At 33.6% G+C, this 14,043-nt stretch overlaps 1 protein-coding gene across 1 annotated transcript; it reads left to right on the top strand.

The window, feature by feature from the left end:
* Window positions 1-3,153: 3,153 nt before the first annotated feature.
* Window positions 3,154-13,611, top strand: LOC134278679 (uncharacterized). Its single transcript, XM_062760979.1, has 9 exons — window positions 3,154-3,276; window positions 3,591-3,752; window positions 9,070-9,205; window positions 9,366-9,540; window positions 10,157-10,980; window positions 11,241-11,361; window positions 11,604-11,786; window positions 11,905-11,941; window positions 12,939-13,611. The coding sequence occupies exons 2-9, from the start codon at window positions 3,740-3,742 to the stop codon at window positions 13,304-13,306; spliced, it is 1,857 nt and encodes a 618-aa protein (XP_062616963.1). The 5' UTR covers window positions 3,154-3,276; window positions 3,591-3,739; the 3' UTR covers window positions 13,307-13,611.
* Window positions 13,612-14,043: the final 432 nt, after the last annotated feature.

Raw genomic sequence — 14,043 nt, 5'->3', positions numbered from 1 at the left:
AGACTTGAAAGCGAAAGTACATTGCAAATGGCGGGTTCTATAGGGGTCTTGTCTTTATACATGTCATGCTTTCAAAAACAGCCTTGCAGAGACCATTCACGTCCAACTTGCCCTTCAATGATAAACACTTATTATTTCTGCAATGATGGTTTTCACAAAAAGGACAGAATTAAGCAGGTGCATTTCTCTTTAAATATGCCCATTTTCTGATACAATTTTTCTCAAAAAATATCTTTTCAAAAATATTAGTTATCAAGTGATACTTTCTATCTATTAATCAATGTAATTATATTTACATTACTATAATATATTTAATTGTAAACATTTTGACTTCATACTACACATGTAGTTTTGGAGCTATTGTAAAAATAATTTTTTAGACATGTTGACCTTTGACGAAACCTTAAGTATGGTTTTGAAGAATTTACTCCTTGGACAGAGAGCTATGGTTATAAGTTGGATAAATATTACAACTTGCAGAATCAAATCCTAGTTCCTCCATCGTACATTTCAAATAATTAGCCTTACATGCAAAAACAATGTTGTTACACGTGTACCTGCTTTGTCAGCGGGTACCAGAATATAATGATTGTGTAATCTATCTAATTCTAATTTTTACTTTTTCATTAACGAAGATAGAAGGATAAATGGTTTTCATATTGCTCCTCAATCACTTAATGCACAATTACGATATACATTTGATACATTTAATCCATTCTGAGAAAGTGTCATTGTCTTTTTTTTTATATTTGCCTATCGTTTGCTGTTATTTTCTACTGAATTTATAAAACATGCATTTATGAAATTATGACGCCAATTGAAAAATTTGTGTTCCCTAAATTTTTCCTTCTTATATTAAGTGGTTTTCGGGCCTCATCAAGACAAAGGATCATCTAACAGACTTAGACTTTAGTCAAAATTTATCAATTGCAAGGGTTATGGCCACTCCTCCATGGCACCTAATCCCACCTCTGATGTTTTGGAGGTCCATGTTCGCTCTGCTCCTATTTGATATTGTTAAATGGATTTTTGAGCTTAAATACAGTTCGTTATCTCCATGTTTTTCACTGAAAAATATTTATTAAATAACAGATTAATCTCTAAATTAACAGACAAAAAAAACTTGTGTACAGCAACTTTTAAAACATATATTCGTTTGCTTAATTTCTACAACTTTTTACCAAAGCATAAAACTTTTGACTTAAGTTTAAGATGTTTCATGATCCCTGGACCAGAACTTAAATGAATATACTTTTAGGGTGAAGAAGTACATGAACACGTTGTAGAATTAGGCTTGAGATATTCGATAACTAAAAAACTTGAAAGAATAGAACGAAAAGCAACTTGGAAAATGACTTTTGTCCAGAATATGGTAAAAAGACCCACAAGTTTTAAGTTGGTGATTTTTAAGAACATAAGAGTTCATTTCACCAGGTTTTTAACATTTTCTACATACCTAAAATTTTTGACTGAAGTCTAAGTCTGTTTCATGACCCTAGGGCCTCATCTCATCTCTGACATTTACGAACTTTAAAGTTATTACTTTCCCTCTTTTTTGTTTATTGGCAAGCAATAATATTTTTTATCGGTTTTGGCCAATCACAGTTGATTCCATGCGAGGTATGCAGCAAGTGTCAATATTAACGCATACATGAATAAATTCACGTTTTCTTTATGTGTGCTACAGTTTAAATGACTTCAAAAACGGATATAAATTCTTTTTCTTCGGAATAAAGTTTGTTCGTTTTTGGGTGGTTCATTTGTGGTTTAAGCTGCGTCCGACTAATACTTTATTTATTTGTTGACTAAGTAATTTTCTGCACATGCATTCTGGCATTTGTGGACCATATAAGTTCGTCATCAGAATACATGTGTATACAATCAGAATGATTTTAACTTACTTTTTACAATTACAATTTTTTGCAAATAACCTTTGAAATGGTAAGTAAATTGCTGGTCTGTTTGAAAAAGCAACTGTCAATGATGTAAGAAAACATATGTATTTCCAGCTCTTTGTACCGGAAATTGTCATGGACGAGGTACCTGTATAGGACCAGACACCTGCAGCTGTAGATGGGGGTATACCAGAAATGCCTGCCAAAAAGGTAATAGTAGACCCAACACAATGCCATGACGTAGGAATAAACTCATTACAAAATTAATCTATAAAATAACCCACCACAAAATAATTATGTAAGAATACACCTATCACAATATTATTTAAAAATAAAAATTGCAAACTTAAGTCATCACGTAAAAATAAATCATGCACTCACAAAGTTATCACAAAAGTTTATTTATAGGCCATAATCATCTATAGTCAATCTGAGGTCAGTCAAAAGTTCTTTAGAAGATATATGTTATTATCAACCACAATAAAAAAAATTACCAATCTCAATACAGACCCCAATAACATTGTGAAAAAAAAGTCATGTAAATAAATGAAATGAGGTTCACAGAGGCGACATTACATCCTTACCTGAAAACTGAAAGTATTTTTTTTTAATTTAGCTTGAATGACAGATTGCATTACAAGATATACACGTCTAATGAATCCAATCCTTTGTGTACAAATTGATTGACTGATTGATTGTATGTTGTTTTACGTCTCTCTCGAGAATTTTTCACTCTTATGGAGACGCCACTACTTGCCTGTGGAGAGCTGCAAATTTTGTCCTATATTTGGCATCTACGACCATTGAGTAGTGAGGTTTTTTCGTGCCAGTACCTACTGCTACACGGCACCTTGATTTATACGGTCTCATCTGAAGGACCGGTCTCCATGTCCCACATTGGGATTCGAGCCCGCGACGTAAAAATCAACTCAACTCGCGACTCTAGAGCAGACACTCTAACTACTGCATCACGCGGGCAATGTGTACAAATTGAAATATATGTTTATCTGATGTTCTTATTCGAACAATCTCAAACGAACAAGAATATTTAACAGCGTTATTCAAAATCATAACAACACTGATTATGGGTAAATGCTCCAAGACTTGTGCAGCTTATTAAAATTTATTACATACTTAGTAATAAATACAGGATTTTTGCATATGCAATATGCCTGACGTCACCACTTGTTCTATATAAACATGCCATATTTATCAACCTGCAATAAACATATATTTTATCTCTAAATGTATATTTACAATTTTAGAGACTAACCCACTTATTCTACAATATACGTCCATTCTCGCATACTTTGAAAGATCTGGACAGACGAGGGAATTATACAGATCTGTAATAGATTCTTCTGAACCGAACTCGACGAAGGTAGTTAAAATGGGCAAAGCTTAAAAAATTCTTTGTTTGCAGTTGCCGACCTATAATTTTTAGACTGGGTAGGTAGGTAGGGATTCTTTTTTTTTTTTTTGAAAAAAAAATCATAGGCCTGCTAAACATGAGTAAGATCACACTCTTGTTATAAACCACTGATTGATAAAAAACGTGTCAAAATTTGAAAAACAAAACTTTTTCAATATTCTTAAAAAAAAAATAAAATTATCAAATGGCTAAAAAAAAGTTTGGGTCGGGTGCATTTTCAGTGGGTCGGTAGGCAACTGCAAACAAACTTAATTTTATTTTAGGCCATGTGGCTAAACCAAAAGGATTACAACTATATAAATGTTACATTTGCCGCTGTCCTCACATCAGCAGACAACCTAAACATTTCAAGAATGAAAAACAGTTTAAAGTGGGAATCATATCTGGAGGCGTTAATATCATTCATCTCAAAATGAGCAGACCAGGTGAAGGTATGTTGACCTCCTTTATATTTAATATATACTGTAAAAGCAGGAATATTTGTTGGGGTTTTTATTTTGTTTATATCGTTGTTTACAATTAGGAACGAAATTACAATTCCCACACGAATTTTTTATGATTAAAAATTGAACAGTGTTACTTTTAAACCAACGAAAATCAATGCCCACGAAACCTTAATAATAATAATAATAATAATAATAATAATACTTTATTTAGAGAAGGTGGCCTGATTAGTATGACACACTATTCTTCCCCAGGACCTTCTAATTACAACAACAATATTACAATCAAATATACAAACAACTTAGCAAGTCAATTAAAATACAAGTACATGTTTTATGTCATATGATGATAATGATAATCATAATTAAATAGCAATGATAAAAAAAATAAATTAAGATGACATAAAAAGTTATAAATATGTAATATCAGTAAGATTTTACAATACATAAATTATATACATGTGCAAAAGATATAAATCAGAGGTAATCAAGTTCTGTTGGTGAAGATATATTTTTCTACATTTCGTTTAAAGACTGGCAGACTTGGTGCACATCTTATATTTAAAGGTAAACTGTTCCAAATATGAACTCCAGAATATTGGAGTGAATTTTTAAACAAATTTGTTCGGTGTTTTGGTAGGCGAAGGTCAAAATTAGATTCTGAAAGTAAAGTATACGCATTTGAAGTTTGACAAATAAATAAATCTTGTAGGTAAGAAGGACTCTGATTGTTAAATATTTTGTACAACAAGATACATTTATGCAAAGTTACTAAGTCAAATACAGATAACCACCCTAATTTGTCAAATAATGCCTTAGAAGGAGCATCAGGGCAGCATCAAGTATAATTCTAGCGGCCCGTTTTTGAAGCTTATGGATTCTCTCCATGTAACTATGTGGTGCATTACCCCAGATAGTCAGACAATAATTAATAGAAGGTAGGATAAAGGCATTGTAAAACAGTTTTCTAGTTTTCAAAGGAAGAAATTTCTTGATTTTCCGCAAAGTAAATAATTTATATGTTAAAGATTTGCAGACCGAGTCTACATGGTCATGAAAGTTTGGCGTTTGATCTATATGAACCCCAAGTAGTTTTTCTGCTTCAACATTATTAAGGTGTGCATGTAAATTAAGATTTGAATTATTTAATTTCGATTTCCTTTGTTTAGTACCCATCAGCATACATTGTGTTTTGTCAATATTAAGAGCCATTTGATTTTCTAAGCACCATTTTCCAATATTTTCTAAATCAGAATTTAGGGCCGTTTCAATACTAAATATATTATTCTCATAAATATGCAGAGTTGCGTCATCAGCAAACATATCGATATTTGCATGACTAACATGTAAGGGAAGGTCATTAATATACAACAAAAACAAAAGGGGGCCTAATATTGATCCTTGTGGCACTCCTGCTGTGACAGATAAGACATCAGAAGAAGTTGTACCAATTTTTACACATTGTGTCCTGTTATTTAGATATGAGTGAAACCATTTAATTGACAATTCATCAAAGTTGTAGTTCTTTAATTTTTCAATAAGAATGTCATGACTCACTAAATCAAAAGCTTTGCTGAAATCCAAAAATGTTATACCTATATGAGATTACCTTCGTCCATAGCATGCAACCAAGCATCTGTTAATTTAGTAAGTGCTGTTTGACAAGAGTGAAATTCTCTGAACCCAGACTGAGATTTTGTTATAAGATCAAAAGTGGAGGTAAAATCTCGCATTTGGTTAGCTATGTGCTTTTCAATTAGTTTGGATAGTGTTGGAAGTATAGAAATGGGACGGTAGTTGCTGGGGTCTGCTTTGTTGCCCTTTTTATATACAGGGGTGACTTTTGCTTGTTTCAACTTTGATGGAAAACTACCACTACTGATACTAGCATTGATTAAATGAGTGACTGATTTATTAATGATACTTGCTGCTAGTTTTAGGAGACGAGGTCCTATGAAGTCAATACCTGCAGATTTATTGACATCAAGTCCGTTCAACGAATCAAATACTTCTGTTTCACTGATTGTTGAAAGGCTAAAAAAGTTATCACCAAGTTTAGATTTTGTGAATTGTCTTAACTATTCTGGATTGAATTCGCAGTTTGGTAAATTATTTAGAAGTTTACTTGAGATTCCTGTAAAGTGTTGATTAAAAATATTAGCAATTTCTTGTGAACTGTTAGTTTCTGAGTCATTATGAATGATATGGGAAGGAGTAAAAGTTTTAGTATTAGACGCCAATTGATTTAAATATCCCCACATCTCTCTTGGATTTGAACTGTCTTCAATGGCTGATTTGTAATACAAAGCTTTTGCATTGTCAATCAGGAGTACAACTTTATTTCTCCATATTCGGAAATTTTCATAATCCCCTTTATGGTGATAAAAATCTCGAAAATGTCTAGCTTCGTTTATTTCTTTAGTTAGCCACTTTGGTCTAGTTTCACTCTTAACTCTCTTACATTTTATTTTATCATGCTTGTCAAGGACGTTATTAAACATTATATAGAATTTATCAAGAATGTCATTAGGATCGTGTAATTCTGTAAGGTTATCAAAATTTTCATTTGTTAGGTCAGTCAGAAAATATGCTTCATTAAAGTTCACAAATAGGGTAATGGTCAGATAAGGATATTGGGGGTACACTAACTTCACATATGTTATCTGGTATGGTGGTATAAAAGTGATCAATAAGAGTACGGGAGGTGTTAGTAACTCTAGTGGGTGCATTAATTACTTGTTTTAGTCCAAATTCCTCTAAAGCAGATGTCCAGCATAGCGGGGGGTCTTTGAGTAAGTCAATATTAAAGTCACCTGTAATAATAATTTCACTGTCGTCACAGCAGGAGGCGATATTTATCTCCCTAGCGAAATCCTCTACCCAGCAAGAGGGAGCAGATGGTGGACGGTATACAGAGCAGTAAAAAATAGGTTTAGAATTTTTAAGATTGATTTCTAGCCATATTGTTTCAATATTACTTACTTCAAATTCAGTTTTACGCTTGTAAGTAATATCATTTGAAATATAAACAATAATTCCCCCACCTGACTTAAAATGTCTATCCTTTCTCTCGAAAGTGAATCCATCGATATCTAAACCTGAGTTACAGTAATTATCATTTAAGAATGTTTCACAGAGGCCTAAAATATCGAGAGAATGTTTGTCTTGAAGCAACAATTTGATTTCGTCAATTTTGGGTATTAGATGACATACATTTAAATTTCCAAAACGCAAACCTCTTTTAACCAGTCCAAATCCAGTAATATTACTTTGTGCGCAGAGCTTTTTCGGTACATTATCTTTCTGATTTAAATTATTTGGAGGACTTATCTGTGTAACATTCTTAGTTTGGCTACTTTTCTGTATACCGTCATGGACATTGATATTTAAAACATTTTTGTTTTGAGCATTTGTACATTTTTTGAAAATTTTAGGGATATATAAGTGGTCTTCACATGAGCAATCAATATTGTTGCGCTCATCACATAAGCTATTTAAAACAGAGTAAATATTATTTACAGTAGACAACATTGTATTTGGGACATAAAGTTCAGGATCTCTACGATTTTGTTCAACGGCATTTCTTTCTTTGCCGATTTCCTAGAAGGAACAAAACTTTTGTTTATGCCCCATTTTCCTACATTGCCAACACGATACTTTTTTCCCGTGTCTACAGTTCCGAGTAGAATGGCCCTCTTCTCCACAATAGAAACAAAAACTTTTCCTTACTGCAAATGAATCGGCGTGAACACTGCTTTCCTTTTGTTTCAGAATAGGGACATACTGATCGATGTTTTTTAACAATTCAGCTGTGCCTTTATCGGACAAGTGAATGCCGTCTTTCCAGTAGAGCTCATTTGCTTGACTTTTTTGGAAAGATTTGCTCATCGGGATAAGAATAGCTCCGCTCTCCTTGCACACATATCTAATGATTTCATTTACTTCACTCACATTTACATCTCTACGTGGTAAAACTTCCGAGAGGTATACTTGTATTCCCGGGTGCCGTTTCCGTAGATCACAGATAATTTCCACGAAGTCGTTTTCAATTGCTTCTGGGTCGCGGTTGCTTGAAACATCATTCCCACCCGCCTGAATGATAATATTATGGAAGGTTGACACATCCATTTTGGCCAATTTTTCTTTGATATGTGAGACTTTGGCTCCTCTGTTTGTGGAAACTTTCACCGATTTATTCAATCCACGGGTCCTCACTCTTTGCAGGATTGAACTACCAATCAAGAGGGACGATCCCCTTATTGACATCGGTTCTTCTTCATTTTTCGTTGATTTTAGGGTTCTCTGTGTTTCCTCTTCTAATATTGGGGCGCATATCTCTGTGTTAGTGCTTGACTCGGTCACACAATTAACGGTGTTGCACTGCACATGTCTAGAAATGCCGCCTGAATAAGTAAGCCTCTCTGTAGATGTCTCTTTGTGTTTAACTGCCAGCTTGTAGGTTTGTGTACTGGCAGACACTGAGGATTTGGGTCCCCTAGAGCTCAATTTTTCTTTTAGTTTTTCTACCTCAAGGGTGAGGAATTTGACAGTCTCGGTTAATTGTTTGATCGTAGCTGCACTATCGCAGTTGCTGCATTCATTGAGCTCATTGTTTCTACATTTATTAATAGCTTTTGGTGTTGAAGCTGACTGGGGTTGTGGCTGGGTAGATATTTCAGCGATGACAGGTTCCACAACATTTACGAGTTCTTGCAGGATTTTTTTGTACAAGGTGAAAGCAACATCTCCTTGGATATGGAGGGAGTCTGTAGATTTGTATAGTGTTACAGTTACAGTTTTACATGAGGTCTTATAAATCCATCCATTTCTATTACTCCGATTGTAGAAAATCAGGTTCTTCTGCAAGAGTCTTGATATTTTAGAATAGCCCTCATCCTCAAAAGTAATGGTGACACTCTCATTATTTAACTTCACTTTCAAATAGTCTGGTATATTTACATCTTCTGTCGTCGATTCATTATAACTTGTAACAAATGAATTTGAAAGTCCACTAAAAGAGTCCAGAATTGATCTAAAAAAACTCGTATTTGAACTAATATCCATTATTTTCCATTGTGTAGCTGTTATCTTCAATATAATCTTACTAGAGAGATAAGAGCGCCAGAAAACACGTCTGCTCACCTTGACTGTCTTATCTCTTCCAATAGATTACAAATCATCAGAATTTTATTCTCAGGAAAATTTGTGCTTCTACAATTTGTAGATTAAGTACCAAGTTCAATATTATTATGAATTTTTGAAAATACTAGAAATTGTATACACTTATCTTTATAACTAGAAAAGACGCCCTTTGTGAGTGGAAATGAAACCCACCTCTGTGAGAGTCAGCCCAGTTCTCTCTATCCCAGCGTGGATTTATTTCAATGTAACTACACGGATGACAAGTTTGACATGCAGCTGGAACACGGAGACAAGTAAATTCTCTTCAAAATTGTGTGGTAGAGGGGTTTGAGGGAGGATGTCTATTCATTTTTAACTATAAAGTCTCAAATAAATGACATCTAAATATAAAATAAGAACTAGGACTCCTGATTTTGGAGAATGTAATGAAGGTTTTGACTTTTTTATATACAGTTTAACCCTGACAGCTTTTACTAAAATCTGGGGTATTTTTGAAAAAGACTTATTTATCGACGAGATGTCTACAAAATCTACAATGTTTCGCTTCGATTTGGTAAAGCCACATCACTGTCTCCTAGACGGACCATGTGAGGCGAAAGCACTGGATGTTGTGGAAGATGTCACTAAGGTATCTTAAACGTGTTCTCCGATTTATTTCAATTGAACCTTGTTAAGATATACTTCTCTAAAACAGTTTTATTTTTGATATAGAACCATTTCAAGCTTAGTTTGGACTTTCAGTAAGGCGTGGCATTCCCGGCGCTACATGTTTACCGCCTGTCAAATGGTAAATAGATTCTCATTGGTTAAGAAATTAATAACATCAGGAACTTTAAAATGTTGCCGACATCGAGGAGACGACTTAAGCTCCACCTCTTTGCAGGATGAGACAAAGTAGTCAGTTATTCGATACACTAATCGGCATTTGCCCGAATTTCTATCCCATAAATATTTCAACAGTGAAGGAAAGCTGTGTAAATTTCAGAAGCCAATTATTAAACGTCGAGAATGCCACGCCTTACTGAAAGTCCAAACTAAGCTAGAAATGGTTCTGAAGGTTAGTGGACAGAGGCGTTATAGCTTCATGTTCGTTTTCAGTCTGGTTGTGTATGGATTATGTTCAACTGGAAGCATCCACTTTTAAGAAAGGCAAACGCTAAATAGTCATAAAGATTCTGGATTCAATATAAGCATGATAAACTTAAATAATAAATTATATGTTTTACCTTATTTTTTTTATAAAGTCTCCAATAGAATTGGAATGGAACAAGTGGGTGGATAAGCTTTCTGGAATCCAAGATTACAAAGTACAAGTTTATTTGCTGCAGCTGAACACAACAAACTTAGCGGAACCAAATCCGTGGCACCCAGACGAGGAAATATCCCTTTCGGCACTAGAAACAAGATATACTTACAATCCTAGGAGATCAGGAATGTATTCCTTTATACTTAATGTAATAGACAGAGCCAACAATGTACAATACGCACGTACCTTGGTGTTATATGACCCTACTTCAAATATCACTCTCTCTAAATTGCCATTTATGGCAAGAAGCGCAGAAGCTGAAACTAACTTTCAATGGCAAAATAACCTCGACAAGGATATTATCATGTCATGGAAAGGACATTTTCAGAACAAATTCCATGAGGACAATAAACTTTTAAATCCAGTAGCACAGTTTAAAAATTTCAATTATGATGCAAACATTGAAAAACAAGTTCCAAACCAACTTGATGATAACTCGGGGAAAAGGACACTGAAAGAAATCCGGAATGTTCATGGTATAGTTAAATTTGAATATTTCTACAGACACGGAAATCAAGGGGAGAGAACCCCGCAATTCTGGTATAAGGTGAATGATACATTTTCAGAAACTCAGGCTTTTAATATTGAGAGAAAAGATGGCGATACCATTAACTTTTGGGTCAAGGCGACTGACATCATGGGGAATACGAAAGTTGACTTGACGAAGATTTCCTTTGATTCCAGTCCGCCAGAAAGTTTAAACCCTTCAGACGTCATATTTACGAGGAACGTTAAAAATGCCACTTACCCTTTCTCAAGTCGGTAAGAAAATTAAAGAATTTTCAATTTTTTTAAGAAAATGAAAAACATGAAAATCAAAGAATTAATTTCTCTCTCTCTCTCTCTCTCTCTCTCTCTCTCTCTCTCTCACACACCCTCACACACACACCCTCTCACACACATACACACACACCCTCACTCACACACCTACTCTCTCACACTCTCACACACCCTCACAAATACACACATAAATGATATCATGAGCAATTAGTAATATATATATAGTCAAATGATTTTTTCAGGCTACAGGTAGATGTCTTTGACAGAGAAAGTGGGATACAAGGAATTCACGTGGAGCTAAGATCTTCTGGAAGAAATTATAAACTATTCAAGGAAATTAATATCCCAGGAAACAAAACAGAAGTAAAGAATTTCTTCCTATCCAGTTTTATTTCTTGTATAATTATTTAAAGCTTTTTTGTTTAGTTTGTATAAAGAAAAACAACACTGTCATGTTTCATCATCCTAGAAATCAGAGATGAAATCCAATCAAACAAAAATTGTTTAATTTTTTCCTATTACATAAAAAGAAATTTCCTTTTTTACAATAGGAAAAAATTAAACACAAGACTTGAATCATAAACAATGTTTTCCTTTCACTGTAGGCGGATCCAGGATTGAAAGCAGGATACACAACGTCTGTAGGAAGCTACTTTTATTACCGCCACACCCTGGACATAAATAACTGCTGGTTTGTTGTGTCAAAGGAAAAAATGGCAAAGGAGTCTGTCTTACTGAATCTGGCTGTATATAACATGGCTATGAAACCTGCGTTTTACAGTTCAATAGTAAGAAGTTCTGTCCCCTCGGATGCTAGAAATTCAAATAATTGATTTTCCTTACTCACATTTTATTTGTTTTTTTTTCTGTCAATATCTTTGCTGCTGTTTTGTTCACTATTTGCAGCTGACAGATTTGTCCTCGCTGGACGGAATGGATGAATGTATGTATCTTCATTGTGTGGAGATTACACATTCATTCAAGGATTACGTTTACTCGGGTTTCAGAAGAGAAAAAGGAAATTTTATTAAGTCAAAAATTAATATAAATGGATAATATAACCAACAATTTAAAAATTGATATTTTGTTATTTGAAGAAAATATGTAAGAACAAAGTCAATATATGGTATGCAGAGGAAATTCGGACTAAATTTATAATTTTTTTTTTATTTTTGTCACAAAATATAATTTCTTTCAATATTTATTACAAAGTAGTTAAAAATTACATGTATTTTTATACAACATTTTGCATATGCTTGAAAGCTCATGAATTATTTCAAATAATTGAATGCCATTAAATTAAGAAATTCAAAAATATGAACAAAAAACTTCCAGACAACATATCTCAATCATTTGATCACTGACCTCATATAATATTAATACCAATAGAATAAGAACAACAAAAGTAAATTGGGATTATAAATAATTTAAAGTTCTTATCAATCAGATTTTTGTTGTAATTCATCAAAAATAGGAGAGGGGGGGGGGCAAATAGAAATCTGACAAAGGAAATTCGGAGGGTAATAATAAGTTTATGGCTCAAATTCTAATTGTTCATTTATATGTTTATGAAGCCAAGTCGTTCCATTTCTTATTGTATTTCATTATTGAAAGATTATTGTTGCTTGTAATATTTTGTGAATAAAGAAAAACTCGGTCATAGTGTGAAAAAATGGGGCATTTTACGAGAAATTCTCAGGGGCCACTAGCACGAAAAGTAGGTCATTGACCTAGTTATTTGAAAGTGAAATTTAACACAGGAATCATAGGTGTACAATATGCAATAGGTGTTTTTTTTTTCGTTTTTATCAGTGGATTTTTTGTCATCTGAGTAAACGTCATCCTTAAATAATCAGTGTTCAGATCTCAGAATGTTACATAGTTGAATTATGCCCATGATTGCATTACAGGTTCAATATTTGAGTGATTTGTCGTTTTAGACCCTGACCCAATTAATTTAACCATAACTGAAACCTTTGACAATGGTGTTCGTCTGAACTGGACCATGCCCTCAACTTGTTACGAGATGTCAACGGTTGTAGTAGAGTTCCGTTCATCCAATGACCGAGTTCATGTCCTACATGTAGAGCCATACACCGACTGGCTTGATTTGACAGATTTGGACCCCGAAACAAGTTACAACATGTCTTTTGTTACAGAGTATGGAACACAAAGAAGCGATCCAGTATTTCTACAATTCCGAACTTCTGCTTCCAAAAATGGAGTGGTGGCTTATGCTCAAGCTAACGAGCTTCTGCAACTTTCATATTTATTAATCATTGTATTTTCCTTACATAATTGTTTTTGATATTGTTTTAAAACAACTGTACGAAATTAAAAAGTGTATCCTCTAGATGTCAAATATATAAAGCGATACAATTTTTAGTGTCAGTTAACTAGATGATATACATGTAAGATATATAGAGATAACGAAACTATAAACTATAAATGCATTTTCCCATGGCTAAAGCAATTTAATTTTAACCCTATTATTTTAATTTTTGTTGTGAGCTTCATAAATACAAATTCATTTTTATATCATTTGATAAAAATCTTTTAGTGATTAATTTTGTTTATGATAAGTTGCAAATTGTATATACACTTTGATTTAAACGCAGTGCATATTTGATACATGTATATGTATGTTTAACACATGATGTGTCCAATTGATCTAAAATATTTGTAATCGATATACCCTGCTTAAAATTAAAGGAACCTTGACTGTTTAAGGATTTTTTTATTTCCTGCGTCCTTCGCTTTGATTACAGATCTCGGTAAGATGTTAGTCGTTGTCATAATCAGGAAATAACGGAAAAATCCGTCGTCAATTCAGTGAATAAATAATGGACTAACAATTGGTTTGAAAAACGTCAGTCAGCATTTGACTCAATGATAATTGTATTTGCTGACAAAGTCATTGTATCGACCATAGAACTTATGAAATGATGACGTTAAACGAGACAGCTGATATTCTTGTTTCATCAACTTGTTTGACAAAAAATTACCTCGATTTAGAAATTGTTCATACGTAGAGCGTGCTCTTGC

The sequence above is a fragment of the Saccostrea cucullata genome, unplaced genomic scaffold, assembly GCF_032062105.1.
Source record: "Saccostrea cucullata isolate Sc308-1 unplaced genomic scaffold, CSIRO_AGI_Scuc_v1 ctg5998, whole genome shotgun sequence".
Classification (NCBI taxonomy): domain Eukaryota; kingdom Metazoa; phylum Mollusca; class Bivalvia; order Ostreida; family Ostreidae; genus Saccostrea; species Saccostrea cuccullata.
The sequence above is the reverse complement of the archived record's forward strand: the minus strand, read 5'-3'. Positions and strand labels throughout refer to the sequence as shown.